At 55.0% G+C, this 21789-nt stretch overlaps 11 protein-coding genes and 5 non-coding genes across 16 annotated transcripts; 7 read left to right on the top strand and 9 right to left on the bottom strand.

Annotated features, from left to right (window-relative positions):
- Positions 1-427: 427 nt before the first annotated feature.
- Positions 428-499, top strand: BP01DRAFT_t302. The gene has a single exon. It is a non-coding gene; the product is annotated as a tRNA-Arg (tRNA).
- A 443-nt stretch (positions 500-942) lies between these two features.
- Positions 943-1024, top strand: BP01DRAFT_t303. The gene has a single exon. It is a non-coding gene; the product is annotated as a tRNA-Ser (tRNA).
- BP01DRAFT_192353 (uncharacterized protein) lies at positions 944-1566 on the bottom strand. Its single transcript, XM_025570962.1, has one exon. It carries the CDS (start codon positions 1461-1463, stop codon positions 975-977), a length of 489 nt encoding a protein of 162 aa, XP_025426845.1. The 5' UTR covers positions 1464-1566; the 3' UTR covers positions 944-974.
- A 103-nt stretch (positions 1567-1669) lies between these two features.
- On the bottom strand, positions 1670-2384 carry BP01DRAFT_369550 (HPP family protein; the record flags this gene model as incomplete). Its single annotated transcript, XM_025576557.1, has 2 exons — positions 1670-2098; positions 2175-2384. 2 exons carry the CDS (start codon positions 2382-2384, stop codon positions 1670-1672), a joined length of 639 nt encoding a protein of 212 aa, XP_025426846.1.
- A 346-nt stretch (positions 2385-2730) lies between these two features.
- Positions 2731-4965, bottom strand: BP01DRAFT_426797 (sodium:solute symporter family protein; the record flags this gene model as incomplete). Its single annotated transcript, XM_025579815.1, has 4 exons — positions 4678-4965; positions 4356-4617; positions 4020-4297; positions 2731-3969 (listed from the first exon to the last, which is right to left on the bottom strand). The coding sequence occupies exons 1-4, from the start codon at positions 4945-4947 to the stop codon at positions 2731-2733; spliced, it is 2049 nt and encodes a 682-aa protein (XP_025426847.1). The 5' UTR covers positions 4948-4965.
- Positions 4966-5924: 959 nt separating this feature from the next.
- BP01DRAFT_408819 (alcohol dehydrogenase) lies at positions 5925-7124 on the bottom strand (the record flags this gene model as incomplete). The annotated part of the gene is made up of 3 exons (XM_025578829.1): positions 5925-6213; positions 6334-6766; positions 6842-7124. The coding sequence occupies 3 exons, from the start codon at positions 7122-7124 to the stop codon at positions 5925-5927; spliced, it is 1005 nt and encodes a 334-aa protein (XP_025426848.1).
- Positions 7125-8362: 1238 nt separating this feature from the next.
- On the top strand, positions 8363-8434 carry BP01DRAFT_t304. Its single transcript has one exon. It is a non-coding gene; the product is annotated as a tRNA-Ala (tRNA).
- Positions 8435-8516: 82 nt separating this feature from the next.
- Positions 8517-8606, top strand: BP01DRAFT_t305. Its single transcript has one exon. It is a non-coding gene; the product is annotated as a tRNA-Asp (tRNA).
- An 831-nt stretch (positions 8607-9437) lies between these two features.
- On the bottom strand, positions 9438-9509 carry BP01DRAFT_t307. Its single transcript has one exon. It is a non-coding gene; the product is annotated as a tRNA-Ala (tRNA).
- A 654-nt stretch (positions 9510-10163) lies between these two features.
- BP01DRAFT_307258 (uncharacterized protein) lies at positions 10164-10608 on the top strand (the record flags this gene model as incomplete). The annotated part of the gene is made up of 2 exons (XM_025572283.1): positions 10164-10312; positions 10398-10608. 2 exons carry the CDS (start codon positions 10164-10166, stop codon positions 10606-10608), a joined length of 360 nt encoding a protein of 119 aa, XP_025426849.1.
- Positions 10609-10944: 336 nt separating this feature from the next.
- BP01DRAFT_386971 (EGFR-like transmembrane domain-containing protein) lies at positions 10945-11975 on the bottom strand (the record flags this gene model as incomplete). The annotated part of the gene is made up of 4 exons (XM_025577705.1): positions 10945-11318; positions 11383-11519; positions 11590-11734; positions 11795-11975. The coding sequence occupies 4 exons, from the start codon at positions 11973-11975 to the stop codon at positions 10945-10947; spliced, it is 837 nt and encodes a 278-aa protein (XP_025426850.1).
- An 882-nt stretch (positions 11976-12857) lies between these two features.
- BP01DRAFT_408823 (GMC family oxidoreductase) lies at positions 12858-15214 on the bottom strand (the record flags this gene model as incomplete). Its single annotated transcript, XM_025578830.1, has 9 exons — positions 12858-12913; positions 12982-13554; positions 13633-13780; positions 13840-13950; positions 14025-14547; positions 14615-14644; positions 14694-14746; positions 14807-15019; positions 15077-15214. 9 exons carry the CDS (start codon positions 15212-15214, stop codon positions 12858-12860), a joined length of 1845 nt encoding a protein of 614 aa, XP_025426851.1.
- Positions 15215-15411: 197 nt separating this feature from the next.
- Positions 15412-16899, top strand: BP01DRAFT_395556 (cytochrome P450; the record flags this gene model as incomplete). The annotated part of the gene is made up of 6 exons (XM_025578402.1): positions 15412-15715; positions 15777-15880; positions 15953-16103; positions 16159-16271; positions 16336-16519; positions 16598-16899. Coding segments are annotated over exons 1-6 (1044 nt in total), but the record flags the coding sequence as incomplete, so codon positions are not given.
- A 309-nt stretch (positions 16900-17208) lies between these two features.
- Positions 17209-18350, bottom strand: BP01DRAFT_360922 (putative carbonyl reductase). Its single transcript, XM_025576016.1, has 2 exons — positions 18155-18350; positions 17209-18075 (listed from the first exon to the last, which is right to left on the bottom strand). Exons 1-2 carry the CDS (start codon positions 18186-18188, stop codon positions 17357-17359), a joined length of 753 nt encoding a protein of 250 aa, XP_025426853.1. The 5' UTR covers positions 18189-18350; the 3' UTR covers positions 17209-17356.
- Positions 18351-19634: 1284 nt separating this feature from the next.
- Positions 19635-20485, top strand: BP01DRAFT_307252 (uncharacterized protein; the record flags this gene model as incomplete). The annotated part of the gene is made up of 3 exons (XM_025572281.1): positions 19635-19792; positions 19878-19921; positions 19980-20485. Coding segments are annotated over 3 exons (708 nt in total), but the record flags the coding sequence as incomplete, so codon positions are not given.
- On the bottom strand, positions 20344-21769 carry BP01DRAFT_395559 (2-oxoglutarate-dependent dioxygenase). The gene is made up of 3 exons (XM_025578403.1): positions 21435-21769; positions 21314-21371; positions 20344-21235 (listed from the first exon to the last, which is right to left on the bottom strand). The coding sequence occupies exons 1-3, from the start codon at positions 21743-21745 to the stop codon at positions 20519-20521; spliced, it is 1086 nt and encodes a 361-aa protein (XP_025426855.1). The 5' UTR covers positions 21746-21769; the 3' UTR covers positions 20344-20518.
- Between the last annotated feature and the right edge of the window lie 20 nt (positions 21770-21789).

Genomic DNA, 21789 nt, shown 5'->3' on the forward strand with positions numbered 1-21789 from the left:
GGGTGGGGATCAGAAGAGCCTGCGGGTCAAAAGATCAAGAGAACACCGCCATTGGGGAAGAAAGTTGCCTACCTTACAAATTTGAAAAAAATGATTACGCGATGGCGCGGCGGAATTTCCGCCATTTCGGCCAGAATTGGGGGTTTCTTCTCGATCGGTGTTAGGGTTGGTCTGGACTCTTATTTTTTTCTGATCGTTTAGGGGGTCAATTCATGCCGAATCCCAGCTCCGAACCGGCTTCATACAGACGGTACTTCCATTTCGGTTGGACCCCGGTGACTCGTCAGACATGGTGTCCTGCAGGATATTTTGATAAATAGTGACTGGAGATGCAGATTGACTCCTTTTGGCGGAGTTGCCGCTGATAAATTGATGTGTAGAGGTTAAGACTCTTGAACAAAAGATACCTTCTATCTTATGTAATCAAGGTCTCGTGGCGCAATGGTAGCGCATTAGTTTCCGGTACTAGAGGTTGTGCGTTCGAGTCGCACCGGGATCGTTTTTGTGTTTTTGCGGTGTTTTTGAGTGTCGGTTTTCCTGTCGTGTCTCAAGCGGACTACCATCCTAGCCCCTGGCTACACCTTAGACAGGATGCTGTATGAAGCTGGAGCACTCTCTGGACTAATAACTGAGTCTGAGTGTCTTACATTACACTATCCCGGCACGCAGAGCAGCACCATCCCGCCATCTCATACACCAGTGTGGACTCCAGTGCACGGCGCGAGAGCTCATGCAAGGACTAGACATAATGTCACGGATACGATTGTGGTGGGCAGGGAAAGTGAGTTGTATATTCCCAATAATTGGTCTACAGTTTGCGACTTACTGAAACATCCTCGTGTGTCGACCATACGCCCACAGTCCCATACAATCGCTCGCGACGACATGCCCAAGGTTGTTTCTTGGTTCTAGCGCACACTTTCGAGGCAGCTCAGCATACCAGACAGTATGGCCGAGTGGTCTAAGGCGATAGACTAGAAATCTATTCTCTTCGGAGGCGTCGGTTCAAATCCGACTGCTGTCGTTTTTTGCCTTTTCTCGTCTTCGTCCAAAGACTCTTGAAAAGTCAGACCCACACGGCAATCGTCGAGCCAATAGCCTTTATTGCGCGGTGGTGCTTGACGTGAATCATATGTGGTCGTTGACTCGACACGATGTCCTGTCGGCTGGTGATCGAAGTCAGCAAGCAACAACCGTGGTGCCGTCAAATCTTCATCTAATTTGACCGTATCCCCTCTCGGGGTCGGTACTCCTGCTCGACTCAATCGACTCATCTCGGATAGACCCAGTTTGGCAGAAGCCAGCTGCGACGGACCTGCACCGGGACTGGCTCCGGAAGTCGTGCATGCATGACGGGGCAGTGGAGCGGCAATGTGCCCCAGGGGGCTTATACCAGGGCACTGGTCAATTGGAAAGTTGATCCGGAGTGGGCTACAGCCGGTCTGATGGGTGGGTGGTGACATGTACAGGACACTGGTGATATTAGAAGCCTGGTTGTTGGCTGGCTCTGCTGTTCTTCTTCTTTAACAACACACTGCTCCACGATCTTCCAGCACACCCAAGTCGGACAGATCTCTCAAACCAGAACTTTCCACAGCAAGTAAACCTCTCCAGCATCTCCCACCCGCGTACCCCGCAAAAAAACAAAAGAAAACAACCTGCCCTTTGACTACTTCCCCTCCGTCCTCGGCAACGCGGGAATCGCCTGAACCGGCGCAATCCAGAAGACCGGGTAGCGACGCTGCAGGTTATTCACCAGCAAGGCCACCGCCAGCAACATGGTCGAGGATAGCAGCACAACCGGCAGATAGTACCACGACAACGCCCAGACCGCATCATTCGTGGCCGGGAGCAAGGCCGTCGCGCCTGCGGGCGGGTGGGTGGTCTGCGTGACCTGCATGACGACCACGGCGACGGCGGACGAGAGTGAGGCGGCCAGCCAGCGCAGGGAGTTGAAGCGGTCCTCGTCGGGCATCAGACTAAAGAGCTTGGTGATGCAGAGGCCGACGAGGGCGCTGAGGAAGTGGCCGAAGATGAGGGCGCGGGGCTGCGCGAGGGGGCTTTCGATGGCGCCGTAGACGAGGACGGCGGAGGCGCCCTGTTGACTTTTTGTTAGTCGGTTGTCACGATTGTTGCGGTGGGGGGGGAGGTAGACAGAAAGGGAGGATACGCACGTAGGATGCGATGATCCCTGGGACATGGCGGTCGAGGAAGTAGTGGGAGTAGTTGAAGATGGCCTGGAGACAGCAGAGGCCGCAGAAGGCAGACAGAAAGGACCACAGCCAGATTTGATACTGCGGGAGCGGCGGGGGAGGACTGGCTCGATAGCCAAACCAGTGACTGAGCCACGGGGGGAGGCGGGCCAAGAATTCTTGTTCCGTCATTGAAGTTATTCAGATTCGGTCATTGACCAGGTAAATGCATGGGTGGTCAGGATTGGTGCAAAGAAGGGCAGGTGACGGGGTCGATAGATGTATTTAAGACTAGGATCAGCCCTGCAACCCCAGGTTTTCCATAATTTGGGCCGGGCGAAGGCAGGTTTTGCTGTGGATCCCCCCTCGGCATATCTCGGCAATCGTTCGGGGGAGACTATTTACTGGGTATTAGTCAGAGCAAGGGGCCTTCAAGTGGTTGCTGTGCTTTATTGCTTTCTATGACACCATTTGATTACTCGACGAGTCAGTCAGATTGTAGCATGTACAAAATAAGTATCATAGTTACTGTACCGATCTACCTCCAATACCTCCCCCACGTTGCCCTCCCCGAAGCCCACACCCCCCGGACGCCCTTTACAATCTCCCTCCGCCCATCATACAAGGGATACACCACCACCGCCAAAAATGCGCAGAACTGCCAAACAATGGCCACCGTCGTCCACCCGGCAAAGAACGACCGACTGAACACATAATCCCGATACAGCGGCATGGGCCAGAGCACAAAGGTGATCAGCACGAGCGCGACGAACGTCGCCCACGCGATGCGCGACCAGCGGTACAAGTCTCGCAACGTCTCTGGGGAGAATGGGTGGATGACCTCATCGAGACTGAGACGGGAGGAGTCCGGGGTTGCAGAGCGGGAGACGAGTTGCGTGTCGGGGGATTTGGGGGTTTTCTCGCTAGGGGGGTGTTCGGGGGGGTGTTCGGGGGGGATGTCTTCAGTGGGCCGTGGCTCCGGGTCGGCGACGAGCTCGATGCGCAGGAACTCCCGCCAGTCGAATGTGGAGGGGTGGTAGAGGGAGATGAGTACGGAATACAGAGCAGGGGAGAAGAAGGAGCCGATGGCGCCGTACAAGGCTGGGAGGCCCTCGCCGGTGGTGGTCATGTTCACAGCCCCATACAAGAACTGAGCGGTGGCGAGCCAGATGGCCAGGCCGGTGAAGAAGCCCAGAACGGGCGACAGAATGGCGGCCAGCCGGGTCTGACCCGACCAGAACAGCGTTAACCCCAGCGGGATGATTCCAGGACACGAAAGGATTGGGCGGAAATAGCCGATCCAGGTCATGTTGGCGCCCCCGTAGTTGAGGGCGATGGAGATGCCGGTGATAAAAATGGTGTGGAAGACGACAGCCAGGTGGCTGACATGCAGCAATCTTCGATCGCCCGCGGTGGGGTTAATGTATGTTTTATACATGTCAAAGGAGATGATGCTGCTGACGGCGATCATGGACGAGGAGACGGTGCTGGTCAACGCCATGAACAGCAGGACAAAGAAGGCGACCATGCCGGCTTCACCCAACAAGGCTTTGACGAGGTAGGGCATCACCATCCCCGTGCTGACTTCACTGGCGGTGATGGGACCAGGGTATGTGGGGAAGATAGGCGTGTTATGCAAGGCCCGCGCCGATAGTCCGATCACCGTCCCCAGACCCCACGGTATGCCGAAGACGGCGACAGCTGCCAGGTTGTAGGCGGGAACAGTGGAGTTGACCTCGCTGGCAAATGACTTCTGCCAGAATGCAGTATCCTGCGGCTAGTGTGAGATGGAGGAGGTCTTCAGTCCGTGGTGGGAGCGAAACGAACCATGACCACCAGGGCGAGGTTGCCAAACTTCAAGATCAAGCCCCAGATGATGGCATCTTTGGATTTCATGGTGAGAAGTGAGCCCTCAAAATTGCCCGATATGTAATTTTCGCTAGCAGTAGCGACGACTTTGTCGTAGAGGCCGGTCAAGCCGCCAACAGCCTCGTGGGTTAAGACGGAAAGAGTGAAGTAAATGATCAGAATCAACGCGACTGTCGTGTGGAGAAAGTCGGTCAGGAAAGTCGCCTTGAGTCCACCGACAGCGGTATAAAGCACCACTACCCACGATGCGTTAGTATTCGTATTCAAGTCGCAGACAGAGGTGAACTGTCGTACCTCCCAGCGGAATCAGGATAGTCGCAGCGACAAAATTCATGCCCGAGACCCCGTGGATCAGTTGCGACCCAGTCAAGATCATCGACGCACAGCCAAACACATTGTTGGTCAGGTTGAGAATCATGTAAATAATGTGGCCCACCCATCCGTATCGCATGCGGATGATCTCCAGGGATGTATGGGCATAGGGCACGCGGATCTTGGCCATGACCCCCAGGGCGGCCATCAATGCAATCTGGAAGCAGAGACCAGAGCCCCACCACTATATATCAATTCAACGGTCAGTGCTCGAGAACCAACTGTTAGGGGCTGGAATCCGTACCAGAGGAACCGCCAGTCCATAGCGATAGCACATTGCGGCGGACAGCACCGTCTCGTTAATCCACATCCAGGAGGAGAAAACAGCAGAGGCCGTTAACCCTGTGCCAACCGAGCGGTTGGCGACCATAAACATCTCGGATGTCGCTGAGTCCTCGGCCAGATAAGCTCGCTGGATCTTGATGGCCACTAAAATCACCCCGCAGAAGAGGACCCCCAGGCCAATGAGTAGACCATAGGCGGTCCCTTGGGGCACGAGATCAATGACCGCCATGATGAATGGAGATGCAGAGTCGTTCCGGGTTGGCACGCTGTTGATACTGATATGCGAGCTTCAATTTAAAGTAGATGCTGAGGCGATAGAATTTCGCCATTGCTGCCGCACGAAGCAGTTGTCACGCTGTTCTTGGCCTCGATTGCGTTATGCATAGTTATCCCGGCCGAGAAAGCAGCAGGCAGGGAAGATCTTCAGCGGCGGGTATTGATAAGGCGTTGTTAGTGGTGATGATGCTGATGACGTGCGCCAGGCGGACTATGGCACCAACCGCAGGGTACGATACCCCATTTTTTCGTCTTGCATTCCTCTCATCACTTTGATCTTTGAAGGATTCTAATGCAGTCTACATTGCTGCGAGGCCAGCTGGCCCTACCTGGACCTGGAAACTGCTTGCTTTTCCCACCGGCTGCACATCATTGCGCGTTGTACTCTCGAGCGCAGTCGCCATTTGCATATTGCATCTGGTCGGTATCTGACATGGCTTCCACGGTCGATGCGATCGGGGTCTGTAGAAATTGACCAGGTAGGCAATCAGTCGTTCTCTTTAGAAAACCGCGGATATGCGGTTGGTGATACATAACTTAGGGCTTGCACGGGTGATGCGGGCGTCTCGTATGTATTCACGAGGCAGTGCGGGACTGGGCAATTTCCAGCCACATGTAGCCATCATCCTACTGTGCAGGTTTTGACGATGGAAGCGTCTGCCAGCGAGAGCTGAAAGAGGAGTCGCCATGGTGGCGGTTCGAGAAATATGCGCCCGGGTCGAGTGTGATGGTCTTGGAGCATCAGTTTAACAATGCTTGATGATAACGAATGACGCTGGATCTTGTCTTGGCAAGATGATAGATGGATTTAGCGGGAGTCTGAGCGGGATCTGCGGGAATTGCTATGCGCTTCAATGCTTTTAATCCTCATCCTCGGAGTGTCGTTCTCGCTGCGTATGTACAGTACAAATGCTTATATGTGACCACTTCCTATTGCATGTCCCGGACCAAGACCCCCCGGTACCTCATCTTCCCCTCTCGTAACGTCTGCATGGCGTCCTCGATGCCCGCCGGGGTCATGGGAAAAGTCATCGTCGTGGGAGTGATCTTCTTCTGGGCAGCGAATGCCAGCAGAGAGCGGAGATTGTTGCGGGAGGCGACGAGAGACCCTTGCACTTTAATACCGCGAAGGAAGAGCGCAGCAAGGGGCACCGAGGCGGGCGTGCGGGTGGCTGTGAGGGGATAAATGCTACCACGCGTAGCCATTAGGGGAATCAAGCTAGTGAATAGGTAGTGAATATATCAGCCGGACAAATCCAGAACACGGATCATGCTAGTGATTAACAGCAAATACCAGAGAGGAAAAGGAGTCCAAAAGAAAGAGGGAGCAACAACTCACGCAGGAAAGTCCACCTGGCCACTTCCACACAGCAACAAATGCTTCACCGGCTGGAACCCCTCCGGCACCGCACCTCCGGACTTGTATACATAAAACTCCGAGGCCCCGTAGTCCAAGGCCTCCTGTCTCTTCGCCTCGGTGTTCGACAAAACGACGACCGTGCACCCCAAGGCAGCAGCCAGCTTGATAGCCACATGGCCAAGACCACCGACTCCCATGACGCCCACGCGGTCCGTTGCTCGCACCCCGTACTGCATGAAGATCTCCCAGACACTGGCGCCTGCGCACATCAGCGGGGCCGCATGAACGGAATCATATCCCTCGGGGATTTGGTAGACGCATTTCTCGTCCCACACCGCGCCGTGGCCGAACGAGCCGTTGTCGTGGTCGTGGTAGCCGTACCGCTTCGCGTGCGCGCAATATTGATCCCAGCCTGGTGGTACCATCAGCAAACTTCCCATGAACCACCACACATGGTTGGAGCAACGCTAGCAGGCTCTGCTCTTACCGCTCGCGCACTCCTCGCAGGTGCCGCAGATACTATGCGTGAAGCCGAATCCCACGCGATCCCCGACCTGGACCGACTGGACCCCTGCGCCCACCGCTTTGATGATCCCGATGCCTTCGTGTCCCAGCACGCACCCGAGTTTCAGGCAGTGCTCGTCGGTGCCACAGACCCCGGAGTGGGTGGTCTCGATGAACACCTCGTTGTGCTCGAGAGTGCGCGTCACCTGGGCGGCGAGGATGCGGCCCTCCGGGGATCCGCGGAAGACGTCGAATGTGATGCTCATGTTGCGGAGTCCGGTGTGGTGTACAAGTTATAACACGGGGACGGCGGTATGATGATGGTGACCGTTTGAAAGGATCCCAGCCCAGCCAGTCCACCCCTTTTATATGGCCTCGCTGTGCGGAACGGTTCTGGCGTCAGGGCTGTGGTGCCAGAGCCCAGCTGCCAGCGCCCGCAAGCCCTGGCAAATGGGACCATCTACACTGGGGACGGGATGTGGATGTCCGTGATAGCTTCGGCGCTTGGATGGGGTGGTGCAGAGGCGCCATGCGGTGATTGGGGGATTCGTCTGCTGATATCCACCGCTACACTCTATCGAAGCTCTTGCCGAGGCTGCCCGGTCCGCCGCTATACGTTAGTCCCCGGGCTTGACATCCGGATGGGGTTACGGCAGAAACGAAAAGGGGTGGCGGATGCATTATCGGCTTTGAAGTCCTGGCGGAGGACCTGTACGAGGGAACCGAGTCGGGGGGTATAGCTGGCCCGGGGGTATTGGCTGGATCGGAGGTAGGGCTTTTTACTTTAACACAAATGAATAATAGACATGCACAAGACATGGTTTGTGCGCATACCCTAGTCTGGGGGCTGCACATTCATCTCTGCCATGTCTATGGTTCCATTTCGATGATCAAACGAGGTGCGATTGCAAGTCCTTGTGTCTCTGGAATATCTGAGGCTTCGTAGTTCATTTTTCCAGATGCATTCTTCCTACCAAAGTCATAAACAAAACACTAGATGAATGATTGCATGGTTGTCGTTTTATGTAACTTGGTGCCCACCGCTTATCGGTCGAATGCTCCGCGATAAGGGGGCTGGGAGAAAACCACGTAGGAAATCGGTCAGCGGAACCGTTATGCATGTTGTTGACTATGGGTGTCACATTCAGGTGAAAGTGGTGGCTTTCTCACAATTTCAATTGGACGTGGCGATGCTGGCGGGTTGCTGAAGTGGTAGGCTGTCGAGGATCCGATCCCTGTTCGCCTTCTACTGGTAATATATATATCCCTATGCGGACATCGTTCTTCGAAAGGTTGCGAGATTGCAATGCTCATTGGAGAATAGTATAGGATCATGGTTGATCTAATCAAAGCCTACAAAGCTATAAAGTGTCATTCTAATACATGTACGCACAGATTTCATTGAAGTATACCTGATAAAAGCTTGATAATGAGGCATTGTCGATGGACAATCAAGAGTGCTTATGTGAATATATTTTCAACAAATAAGCCTGATTAATAACAAGGGCTTGTGGTTTAGGGGTATAACGCTCCATTCGCATTGGAGAGGTCCCGGGTTCGATTCCCGGCGAGTCCATCTTTTTGCGTTTTTCATTCCTTTCTAGTCTTCCTTTCGCACTCCCCTCATAAGCTGAACATGTTAGTCAGCTAACATCTCTTCCTCGATGGTCTAACGGTCATGATTTCCGCTTGTCAATCCCAGTCGGGAACAAGCGCGGGAGACCTGGGTTCGACTCCCAGTCGGGGAGATCCTTTTTTGTTCTCTTGCTGAAATTCCTGGCGTGGTGGAGCTGTACCGACAGTGACTACATTTCTTTCCTTTCGTTCCACACTCCATTAATCCCAAGATACATTCATAGCCCACCAACTGGCCCCACACACTAACCGCATGCACTTGTCCTGTCATGCAAAGTCCCCAATCATTATTCGACTCTACTTAATACGCAGGACGATCAGAGTAAGACACGTGCTTTGGTGTTTGGAAATGCATGCAAAGATGTGTTTATGCTTGTTTGGAGTCACTGCTACCGTGCATGCGGTGATTTTCCGGATGTCATAAAGAGCATACAGCAAAGAGTGTAGGCAGAATGGGCAGAGTATAGCCGACAGGACGGTACTTGGAGCCTTACGGTGTAACAGGAGGTATTGGCGTTCCGTAGTCTGTGGCAGTTGGATTCATTTGTTGCATCCTATGCTTAGGTAGCATAAGCAAAGGCCCAGTGGCTTACACCCTAATTGGGCTAATGCCACATTCCAGGTCCTCTTGGGCAGAGGCTTTATGCAGTTCTTTGCACAGAAGCAACGGTGGGAGCAAAACTAGTCGTATAGAAGCCAAAAAAAAAAAAAAAAAAACAACGGCTAATCTCACTCCAGAAGCAGTGTAGAACCCCGAAAGTCCCCTGATATGAGCGTTCAGCAATCGATAGGGAACGAGGGGGTACATATGATTGTTCCCCAACCAGACTTACGAGGACTATGCGCTACGCCTTTGCGTGTGCCAGAAGAACGATTTGACCCACAAGCCGTGGCCAAAACCACATTACCATGCGCATCAAACGCAAAAAGACGACTCAAAAAGATGGAGCTGCGGGGAATCGAACCCCGGACCTCTCCCATGCTAAGGGAATATTATACCACTAAACCACAGCCCCAATTGTTGCAAGAGGGCTCAAAATTTGCCGACATAAGGGACGTCAATGATAGGCTACAGGTTCGCTCTACACCTCCCACTCGAAGACATGGGCATGACATTCGTTCCCAATGGGAAAGATGGAGTCTCATTCGCAACTCAAAGCACATGAACACGACCCTCAAAAGTGCCCCAAACGCCCAGGCAGCGCTTTAGCAGTTTACGGAATAGTCGCGGATCCCCAATGGCTCATGCGCGGTGCCCTCGGAACAACCCGGACGATCGATCATCCCATATAAGACTGCGATACAACTCAATCATGTTGCTGCCTGCCCACAGAACTCGCAGACGCAGAATGAAGTACTGAAAGCGAGAACCATCACCCTCAGAAGTCCCAAAGCGCCCATCCTTTGTCACAGAGACTTCTGTCGAGGAGAAATCATGCGAATGATTAGGGATGCAATCTCGCTGGTTCGGAAAAGTCGGAGAGGCTGACTCGTAATCCCGTGACATAAGCCCCTTCCCCTCCAGCCATCGCAGTGTCAGCTTCAATTCTTTGACTTCATTCACTTTCCATCTGCATCGCCCCATAGAATCTGTATATCTTTGACTTACTCGAACACAATCGTTGAAATCAGTTCCTCCAGCCATGTCCCTTCACAACCTCGGCCTCCGCATGGGCGGCGTCTCGAGCGCCGTATTCGCCGCGCAGGGTGTCTTCCTCCTCGGCAACGCATTCTACAGCATCTTGTTTCCCGCCTCAGTAGCCAATTTCCAGGGCTCTTCACTAACTGGAACCCCGAAAGGTGTCGTCCAGTGTCTCGGGTAGGTGTCTCGCGCGATAAGACATTCATTATGTCAACAACAAATTCAAGAGCTTTCTGAGTACTGATCGTATCCACTACTGCAGCCTGACCTCTCTTGCGCTGGGCACATACCAGCTGATTTCGGCCTACCAGCGCGATACGGCGATCATGGTCTCGTCAGTGCCGTCTCGGGTGGTGGCCGCCTGGATTATGTATCGGAATGGCGGCAATTGGACGCGTGTCGCCGCGTTTGAGGCCATCATGGCTGTGCTGAATGGCGCGGCGCTGCTCTGGGATGGGAATTTGCTGGACTAGAGGTTCTCTTGGTTGGAGAGCTTCGGTGGGCCGATGGAGTAGTCTCTGGGTGACTTGCAGTGCATGAGGATCTTGTGCCGTAGATATGTTTCGGTTGCGTTTAGCCTGTATAAATGGATCTGGGTCTAATTCCCATGCTGTTCATGGCATCGATCGTACTCATTGCAGCATTTCCAAGTAGGCGGTCTCGGCTGTCAGCCTTTCTGACTAGTCAAGAGCAATTGCATGTCTTACTAGTAGCTATATTGACTACGGTGAGTGAATCTGCTGCCAACTACCGGGGTAAGTCGGGTGTCCTATGCCCCTTGTTATCCCATCCCTCCTGAGTCGCCTTCCTCATTGTAGCTCATGGACAGGCGCAGTGATCTTCGCGGGTGGATCATCCTGATACAGTTCGTGGCGCATCACGCCTGCGAGCTCGTGGGGCGTTTCCTGAGACATCCGGTGCGCCTGCTGCAGGGATGTGCCTTGCCCCGGTGACTCATCCCCCCCGCGGGAGTTATACTGCCTGCGACGCTTGCGGTGTCGGAAGTATAGGAACGCTGCTCCGCCCAGGATTGCAAGTCCGGCAATCGGACCAACCACGGCGCCCGCAATCCACGCTTCACTGGACTTTGGAGCCGGGGTGGGAGCCGAGGTAGTGGATCCGGTCGAGGTGGCGGTAGTGGTTGGAGGGGGGGTTGTAGAGGGCGTCGAGGTGGTCGTAGTGCCTGTCACTCGTCAGCGATGGCGTCCTCCCCCTCCCTGTTCCTGCTCAAAGAGTCCAACTCATACTCCCAAGGGCCTTGTAACCCGGAAACTCCGAATACACCTCCTTGGGCCAATCGCCGCTCCCGCAAAGAACTACGGTATACCGCGGTAAACCCTCGGGAGTATACTGATAACGGGTTATCGAAGAGCAGACGCCCGTACTGTAATGCGTTCACCGTCAACGGGGAAACAACCGAATGTTGGCCTCCAGTGGTTTCGATGGTCACCTACCAGATATCACTCGAGCCATCATTCAGGTAAACTGTCGCTCCCTGACAGGCAGTCGGAATTGCACATGACTGGCTGTACCCGCAGGCGGAGATATAGGAAGCCGCTGTTGTAAGGGTTGCAGAGCCCAATACCAATGTGGCCGGGGCTATCCCAGTGGTCTCAGCAGCATATCGAGGGGGCTTGGTGGAGGACATGTTTTACATACTGATGTAGCCTGTGGTTGAGCTGACTTCAGGGTATTGCCATCCCACAAAGTAGGGTAGACTTTCTAACGCCAACAAGGAGGATGGCGTCGTCAGGGAAAGACCTGGCTGCGCATGGAGAATGATTAGAATGAGCCAGGCACACGACAGGCCGCCCTGTAATCTACCGATATGCTTGTCCATGATGGATGGAGCCTCGAGGGCAAAAATTGCCTTTGTTTAACTGAGCGGAAAATCACAGAAGGGGACTGTCGCCGGTTCGATTCCTAGAAGCATTTTATATTCATGGCTCCCGAGACAACAGCAAAACTCGACTCGCCCAGTTCCCTCGTGCATCGAATCCATTATCGGCCCATAGCCTAGAACAGGTGCTGTGTCCAGGTCACACCCCTCATGCAGGTTATATTGTTTGATGCATGGACCGTGCAATCAGAGCGCAAGACCAGTTTTCACAAGGATTATCATTTGCCGGATAGCGTCCTTCGTATTGCGGATAAGCCGCCCCGCAATCCTGCGATGTGGGCGCGTCTGTGCCTCCCAGAGCCATTGCTTCTTGTCCTATCGGACTCCCTACCTGGGACTTCTGGGGCGTTGCTCGGGTTGGAAAGCTTAGCAATGCCCTAATCCGCGGGGTTCGGCCGAAAGAGGCGGTCTTTCGCGGGGGTTGTATTGATGGGTTGGCGGACCCTGGTGCAAGTCGGAGCATCTGCAGTGCGATTGTGGGTGCACGAAATGGCTGGAAATCTGTGTCGGCCTGATTCAGGGAGGTTGTGAAATTCAGCGGATTTGAAGTGGTCTTGAGTCAGACAATGCACATTGTAGTCAACGGGTGATATCACCAGATTATCCCTGATGGGTTTTCGTGATTCGCTTATCTCGGACTACTCCTCTTCTTAGAATACATTTAGATTGTCTTTAATGTCTAGCAGAAAACCATTTGAGCCTCTCTCGTGCGTCGCGAGATAGATGGTATTCGTGGCTCTATGCGCGCCTGCCCACGAGACCAGACCGACCTCGACTTCCAGTCTGTATTCCCCTTGATTCTCAATCCATTCTGCAGAAAGGTCAATCCACAGTGAGCCCTTGGAGAATCCTATCCGCAATCTTCTCCGCCAACATATCTATCACTTTCAATCAGCATTCATCCTCCCCCCCTCTCGAGCCAAACATGATCCAATCGAACACTCACAGACAGTAGCCTGAATCTGCCCCGGAGGCAACAGCGGAAAAACGCTCGAGTCAACCACACGCAGGCCCTTGACGCCAAACACCCGGCCCTGACTGTCGACCACCGCGTCGGGATCCCCCGCCGGGCCCATGGCACAACTAGCCACAGCATGATGCATGGGCCGAACTTCGGAGCGGATATACTCGAGGATCTGCTCATCGGATTGCACCTGGGTTCCGGGGGCAATCTCGTCGCCAACGATCAGCCCGGACGCGGTGGCGAGTTGGCGGGCGCGCTTGAGGCCGGCGACGGCGAGCTCCTGATCGGCCGGGGTGGACAGCCACCCGATGTTCAGGAGAGGGTTATCCTGCGCGTTGGTGGAGTTGAGCGTGAGGTTCCCCCGCGAGGTCGTGGCGACTAGCGTGACCGACCAGGACATGTAGTTGTGCGCCGGGTCGGTGTCGTTGGTGCTCACCGTGGCGGCGGCGACGGGGACGTATTGAAGCTCCGGCCAGTCGGCGGGGAAACTCGCTAACGCGGCGAGCGTGGTATTGCTGAGTTGGGATCTGTAGGGCTGGGGGAGATTCTCCCAGCCTAGACCATGTCATGGAAATGAGCTGGGACGGGGTTTCTTGGGATTGGGAGAAGGAGATCCAGAGGACTGGCACCCACCGATATAGTTTCCTGCAGATGCAGTCAGGGGACCCCGCTGTTCCCGGAGGTAGGCGTCTTCTGCCTCAGCAAGGAAGGTGGCATTCGTGGTCAGTTGGGTCTGCGTGGGGATGCTGGCACGATAGGTGGTGTCGAAGAAAGGGTGGTCCTGGCAACATCGCCATCCATGAGAAGACAATCCACATACCGCACGTTAAGGGGCCTTACGAGAATATTCTGTCCCACTCCAGACAGATTCGCTACCACCGGGATTTCGAAGGCGTCGAGGGTCGACTCGGGTCCAATTCCAGAGAGCAGCAGCAGCTGGGGCGAACGAAACTGATTGCAAGCGATTGTGGTCAGGACCGCACATTGTTTGGGGGTTGGTGACGATAATCAACAAACATCCTTACCACGCCCGCACTGAGAATAACTTCCTTTCGCGCGCTAAGCACATATCGGGAGCCCGCAGTGGTGACTTCCACGCCCGTAGCCTGGGTGTCGTTGAAGAGGATGCGATTGGCGAGGGTGGCCTGGTACACCTGCAGCGAGGACTTCGCCATGGCAGTCTGCAGGAAGGAGGTCTCTGATGAGCTGCGGACTTCGGCCACCGGATCCAAGGTCGCAGTAATATCTGCATATCCCAGCAGGGTCCCGCTGTTGGCACCCGCCAGCTCTTGGAACCCCAGCGCATGCCATGCTTTGCGGACATAGGTGGAGAAGGGTAAGTAGTAATTGAAGTATGAGATCTGCAGAGGACCCCCCTGAGAGCTGAAGGCGGACGGATCATACTTCACAGATAGATTGGATCCTCTTTTCTCGTAGTTGGGCGGCGTGAATTGGCCGCTTTTCTGGAAGTAGGGCAGCAGGTTGGAGAAGGTGTAACTATCGTCTTGGACCATGTCCGCCCAGCGCTGATACGTGCCTATTGTACCCCTGGTGACCACCCGATCGAGAGGTTAGTCTTAGTCTTCATCTCGTCTGGACTGGGAATCACCCTCACCGGTGGTATATGAGGTAATTGCGACCTGATCTAGGTACATTTAGCATGGTGAGAGGAGATTCGACCCCGGAGAACGTACCCGCCGCCTAGACACTTCCCTTGCGTGTAATGAATCTCGCGATCATTCAATTGCTAATGTTTGCTTTAGCACCAACTCCCAAGGGCCATACTTGTTGTGGGCGCATGACTTACCGGCTGGGAACTGGTCACAATCCCCCAGTCCACCTCCGGCTGAATCGTGGAAGGGCTTGCGCTCGAGTACTCCACCGCGTAGGCTGGAATTTGCGAGACGTTGGAGTTGTCTTGCTCATAAAAGCCTCCGGCTTCAATCACAGCAATCGATAGATTGACATTCTCAGCCAGCCGCGCCGCGATAGTGAGCCCTGCTGTGCCGCCGCCCACGATCTAAAATTCCGTTCAATCATCAGCTCGGGCACCAACTGCGAAATAAATCAGACTGACCACGTAATCAAAAGTGGCATTGATGCCGAGGATGCCAAAGGAACTGCCTGTGAGGCGAGTGATTCCAGCAGGCGAGGTGCTGTACCAGGGGCTGATGGCCGCTGCGGCTACGGGAAGAGCCCAGAAAGTGATGCGCATGGTGAGTAGTGAGGTCGTTCAACGAACGCTCGAGAGAGACTGAGAGAACCAGAATCCTAGTATTTATAAGTATACTTCATGCATTCCTCCTCGTGGCCGTCATGCGGGCTTCCACGCGGCCGCCAGGTCAGGGCGCTGAGCCTCAGCTCGGCTGGTATGGGATGATCGAGTCCGGGCCTCGTCCGGTCCCAGTCAGGAACGTAAGCCCTAATCCCGAAGCCTGGATCCTTCAAATATCAGCACAAATCACCATTCATGGTTGCACTCGGTCTGATATTTTAATCTTCTTCCCCGACCAGCACTGCCACCATGTTCTTCCCTTTTCGACGTCCGTCCACTGCTCCAGCTGCTCCTCCACCCGAGTTGGCCCATCGTCGCGAGAAATGTCCAATCTCTCGAGTCCGTCTTCGGACGGGCACCCTGGAGCCATGGCTGTTGGTCAAATACCGAGACGCGGTGCAAGTTTTGCAGACTGGCGATGATGGGACAGCCTGGTCGAAGGTCTGCCACGATATGGAGGAAGTATAGATGATTTGTGCGCCCCTAACTGCCCGCTGCATAGGATCGGAGACGAAGTGGATACCCAGAGATATCTCCAGTAGCACCCGCAGCGCTGAGCTCGCCCACCTTTGTCTATCTGGATGAGCCGGACCGCCATCATGATCGGTGGGGATGACTCGACGCCCCCTCCCCCGCCCTTCCCTACTCTTGCATGTTCACACGCTGACTTGAGCACAGGGCTGCGATAGACCGACTGTTGTCCCCCGAGAACATAGACCGTGGCTGGCCCGGCCTGGTCCACAAGGTAGTCAATGCACTCCTCGACCGACTGAGTGGGAGGCCCTCAGTCGATATCCATGCGGAGTTCGGCCTCCGCGTCCCCGTTTACGTGGGTATGCACTCCTAAGATGCCTTGCTCACACCGACTGACGCACACAAAACAGATCATCTACACGCTTTTGGGTGCCCCCGAAGCAGACCTCGAACAGCTGACGCAGTGGGCCACTGCGAATCTTCGCCCCAAGGTGCCGGCCACCGAGATCGCAATCGCCCAGCAGTAAGTTCACTGTACATACTCCAGCGATGACATCCCTGAAACCACCCCTAAGTCACGAATATAGGAATCTACTCGCGTATCTCACACGACTGATCGACCAGCGACGTCTCGAACCCCGCAACGACATCACCAGCCAGCTCCTTGCGCAAGAGACCAGCTCGTCCGGCTGTGCGCTGGAGACAGCAGCTCTCCTACGTATCCTCACTCCTATGACCGTCACAGCGACGATCACCCATCTCATTAGCTATGTATCGTCTCCCACGTACCTTGAGCGCAGCAAGAAAAAGCAGAGAAGGACTAACCCAGCCGATTGCATTTCTGTGCAGGGTCTCATCCTTCTACTCCAAGAGCGACAGCGCGAGCAAACAACCAGCACGCTCTACAATCAACTCCGTCTTCATCCCGACCAAGAAGACCTCATCCCCGCCTTTGTCGACGAAGTCTGTCGGCTCCACACGAGCTCGACCGTCGCTCTCGCCCGCGTCGCGACGCGCGATGTGCAGCTGGGCGGTCCAGCCACGGATGGCGGTCGCCTCGTCCGCGCGGGCGAAGGCATTCTGATCTCTCTACAGTCGGCCAACCGCGATGAAGACGTCTTTGACTGTCCCGACCAGATTGATCTTTGTCGCGGCCGACCGCAGGCGGGTGGGCATCGCGCCACCCCGATCGCCTTTGGGGCTGGGCCTAGACGGTGTCCAGTGGAGTGGCTGGTGCGACGGGAGTTAGAGACTGTCTTTGGTGCGTTGCGCCCCCCTTCAATCCCTGCGGCTGTCGTGGTTGAATAGCACTGACGGGATGGGGACTGCTGCTTAGCATTGATTCTACGACGCTTTCCGAGACTACAGCTGCAGGATCGGAAGGAGAACGGCGAGACAGCGGGGAATGGCCCAGGAAGAGGGATTCAATGGCTGCCAGATGACTCCGGAGTGCTGGGGCTGTGCGAGTTGTGGGTGAATTTGTGAGATACGTACAGTACTCCACCATCAAGAGTGAAACGAAGAAAGATCGTACTGTATCTCTCTCTCTCGAGTGGAAAAGACTCAGGCTATATCCATCACCCTGTTCCAACGATCACCACAATCGAATCACCAAATCTGCACCCCATACTTGCCCACAACCTTCCCCACATCCTCATCGCGCTCCCCAAGCACAATCCGCACGATCTCCCGGGCCCCGACCTCTGGATGCGGCGCCCCCAGCTTCTGCATCTGCTCCTTGTTGGCCAAGTCGGTGGCCAACCAGCCCGGATCACCCCCGAAGACCTTGATCTCCGGGTTGCGCTTCCCGTACTCGACCATGATCATATTCAGCGCCGCCTTGCTCGCGCGGTAGTAGTCGTAGGGGTAGCTCGCCTTGGTGCTGTAGTAGATGGAGTTGGGATTGCTGGCATGGCCGAGCGAGCCGAGCGAGGAGGTCACGAAGATGATGCGCGGATCGGTGGCCGCCTTGAGCAGGGGCTCGAAGGCGTCGGTCACGACCACGGGGCCGACAACGTTGGTGGCCATGTTGGCGCGCACTTGCTCCCCGGGGTTCGAGGATTTGTTGGAGATCCCGGCGTTGTTGATCAGCACGTCGAGGCGGCCGTAGCGCTCCTTCACTTGCTGAGCGGCCGCCTGGATCGATGCATCGTCCGTCACGTCGAGCTGCATGGCGGCGGCGGTGCCCTGGATCGTTGGCTCGCGTTGGAGGGATTCGAGGGCCTCCGCACCGCGCGCGGGGTCCCGACTCGCGAGGAGGACGTGATAGTCGGCGGAGGTGAGGAGGAGGGCTTTGGCGGTTTCGTAACCGACTCCTTTGTTGGCGCCTGTGGGGGAGACGAGAGCGATTCTCGGGGGATTAGTGGATGATGTGCGTGTTTCTAGGGGTGGAGGAGGTCTACTTGCCGGTAATCAAAACAATCTTCTTGTCGACGGTCATTTTTGCCAAATATGGGGAGAGAGAGGGATAGTATAGTAGAACAAACAGATAGGAGAGATGGTACGGTAGGAGTGGAGGGACTTATATTGGGTATCTGGGATTCTTTTGGCGCTCGGAGTTGAACTGAGCATGATGTGGGATACAAACCCCCATCAATTCATGGGGTGATCGGTTTCCGACTGATTATGTCCGGTCTTGATGCGGCCCTTGTCTGGGCCTCGCATCACACTAGTCGATTATACACTAGTGGCAAAAAGACCCATCCAACGCCCGAGGCAGACTCGCATTGGTTGCCCAATTGAGAGGGTATCAGCTCGGAGGGGAGGGAGTCAGAAATTAGCGCGAGGGGTCGAATTCATGTACTTTATGTACATCGACCCATTACTCGGACCCCGCCGGATTGTGATCTGTAATTTGTATGTGTACAAATCTCTCTAGTCCTCTCGAAGCTTTTCCACAGCTCCTTAAGCTTTTTGATCATATAAGTTCCAGGAAGAATCTTGTACTACTCGTAGTAGAGGATACCTTTGATTGGGTCCTTTCTTATCAGATTTCAGGACTTCCTGAGGTGGATGAAGAGATATTTGTCACTTGTTAGTGATTCATTTTCGACTCTCAACAATCAGAAGAGTAAAGGAGACTAACTCCGTACTGGTTGACCTTCGACAGGTTCGTTGTACATACTGGAGGGACCCCCACCTGCCCTGCCCTAAATTGAGAACGGAGCGAGCCGCCGCCGAGTTCGGATCGATCAGCTTCTTTCTTCCTTCCTCCCCCCCACAGTAAGCAATGCTTACGATGCTTGACTGGTGGATCCTGTCAGCCGCACGGGCAATAAGATTTGGAGCGGGGTATCTCCAGTTTCATGTTTGTCTTTCGTATCACGGTTTTGACTATCTTCACGGACGGCGGAAAAGGTTGCACTGACTGCGCCTGCGCCTGCGCTCACTGGGCTTGAAACAGACCTTATCGCACTGGATCTAAATCCGAGACCAAACCTCCCCTTCATGGAGGGTTGACAATGCATGGATTCGTTACGGTCGAGAAGAACTGAGCTCAGCCAGCTTACGGACGAGCCAATCAGGCGGTTGGTCAGCATTGCTTCATGCCAGGATGTCAATCCAGGCTGGCAGCCTGAGGTCAGACCTAGTCATGAAGAAGTTGGGATTGCGGCAGTTCATGAAGAAATGGGGGAGGGGGGAGTCTATTCGACCTTCGAGCATCAGAGATATAAGAAGAATTGAGCCCCTCTCCTGCCACCGGCATCTCACCCCGTAACTACTGTCCAGTTCCCAATGAGAGAGCCAGCCAGACCAGCCCGTCGATGGACGACCGCAGATGATGCTCTTCTGCGGGATCTTGTCTGCTCACAATGCACGTCCCAAGCGCTGACTCTGTCCCAATACTCTGGTCTGATCAACTTCCCCTCTGGCAGGTGGGCCGGACATCAATTGGCACAAAATCGCAGAACACTTCCCGGACCGCACCAATAAAAACTGCCGCAAACGGTGGATCTGCGTGTCCAATCCCTCGGTGAACAAAGGCACCTGGAGTGGGGAGGAGGATCGACTCCTCAAGGAGGCGGTGCAACTCTATGGACGTAGGTATGATCGGTCGCCTGCGTCAAGCCCCTCCACACCCCCGCACTCGCATATAATGACTACTGAAGCTGAACGGTTCTATCTTTAGATGGGTTATGGTATCGCAGAGGGTGAGGACCAGGAATCCCGATCGTAAGTCACAACAGGTCACAAGGGAAGTGACGTGAGCAAGTGGAAAGTAACAGAACAGAATGCTCGCGACGGTGGCGCGAATCGGTGAACCCTAGGATCTGTCGCGATCTGTGGTCGTTACTCGAAGATCAGATCCTCCACCACGCGGTGCAGGAATACGGATATCGCTGGACGGAGATTGTGGACAGGTACTTCCCAGACCGGACCCCGATTATGGCCAAGAACCGCTACTTCAAACGATTCAATAAGGAGCAGTCGTCCGAGGAATCGGGAGCTCCGACGCTGTTACACTACGTCACCGACCATAGCCAGAGGACTCGCACCGGACCAGCTCTGAGCGGGCTGGATCTCGTCGAGCAGTACTCGGGACTATGGAGCCCCGAAGGGAATGAGCCCAGTTCTTCAGCCGACTTAGACCCCCTCGCGACGACCCCGACGTGGACTGATGAGCATCTTGGCCTCATTGATACGCTAATGCATTGGACGCAGCCAGAGACCAGTGGGGAGGAGGCACCCCGGGAGACCCAGCCCCCTTGTTTAGCTATGTACACAGAGTCACATTAGAATTGATTGAAAGAAAGACCTTCTCGAGTTCCTTCATTGAGACAAAGGCTCGTTGTTCTGTCGTCGGATGTTGTGGACGGTTTTGAGCACCTGCTGGATCCCCCATTCCTTCGCACTGAGCACCTCCTCCCCCCCGGAGGGGTCATCCTCCGGATTCTTCTGTGGAATCTTCGGGCTCGTCAGCGCCCGCATCGGGGTGTTTTCCTCCGGGCGAGCAGAGATGAGAACACTCAGCCGGTCATGCAGGCCCTGGGGACCAGGTGGAGTGACCACGCGGTGTTTCCCGGCACGCAGAACGTTCCCACTCAGCACCTCCATCACCAACCCCAGATTCACAATGACATGGCCGGGCAGCGGCGGGACAAAGAACCAGGTATCTTCCGGCTCCTCGACCGTATGGTCGACCGGGGCGGTCGAATCGGTGATCTGCAAGCCCCCTTGCCAGCAAAAGAGCAGGGCCACACTCACCGCATCGCGATGGGCCGGCGTGGGGGGATGGGCGTGTGGCTTTCCATCCTTGGGGGCTGGGTAGTGCAGGATACGCAGGAAGTCCCCCGAGCGATCGACTAACCGGTGCAACGAGGTGAACGCCCCCGTTGGCAGCGCCAGCCCCCGCTCGAGGATGGCCAGGATGACGTTGTGAATCACATTCGCCGTCTGTAGGGTGCTCCGGAACAGGGCTTCTTGCGGAGCAAGCCACGAGGGCAGTGTGTAGTCCTCCAGCCCGGAGAAGAACCCTGCCTGGGAGATCTGTTTTGTTTTCCCATGGCTTCAGTGTGCCGTCGTAGAGCGCAGGCAGTGGGAGGGAGAAGAGGGGAAGACACCTACATTGAGCAATTCTAATTTGTTGCAGTTGCCCTCGCTATCAAGACCGAGTTCTTTGTATCTGAGCGACGGATGAGAGCGGTTCTGGAAGGACAGATCAATCAAGTAGGAATTCATTAATTACCCAGTATCCAAGAGTCCAGTTTCGTAGGAAGCCCGGGGCTCAAATTTGTACTTCTCGGCCATGGGGACCTTGAATACCTCTTGGCCCACTCGGTGGACAGAGTGAGCCCCATGAAGGAGCTTCAACCCCTTCGGATGATCGGTCAAATCCAGATAAAAGAAGCCTTCTCGCGTACAGATCTCGAATAGCCGGCGGGCCTGATCCACGTCGTCATTCATCAGACGGGCGAGCGAGAGCCGCTGCAGCTCAATCGTGGGCAAGCCGTCCGGGAAAGGGACTGGGTAGAACTCAGGCGTCTCATACTCAGCCATCTCGTCGTATGGGGTGGTTGTGTCAGAAGAATCAGGTCATGGAG

This window comes from Aspergillus saccharolyticus (assembly GCF_003184585.1).
Source record: "Aspergillus saccharolyticus JOP 1030-1 unplaced genomic scaffold BP01scaffold_58, whole genome shotgun sequence".
NCBI classification, from domain to species: domain Eukaryota; kingdom Fungi; phylum Ascomycota; class Eurotiomycetes; order Eurotiales; family Aspergillaceae; genus Aspergillus; species Aspergillus saccharolyticus.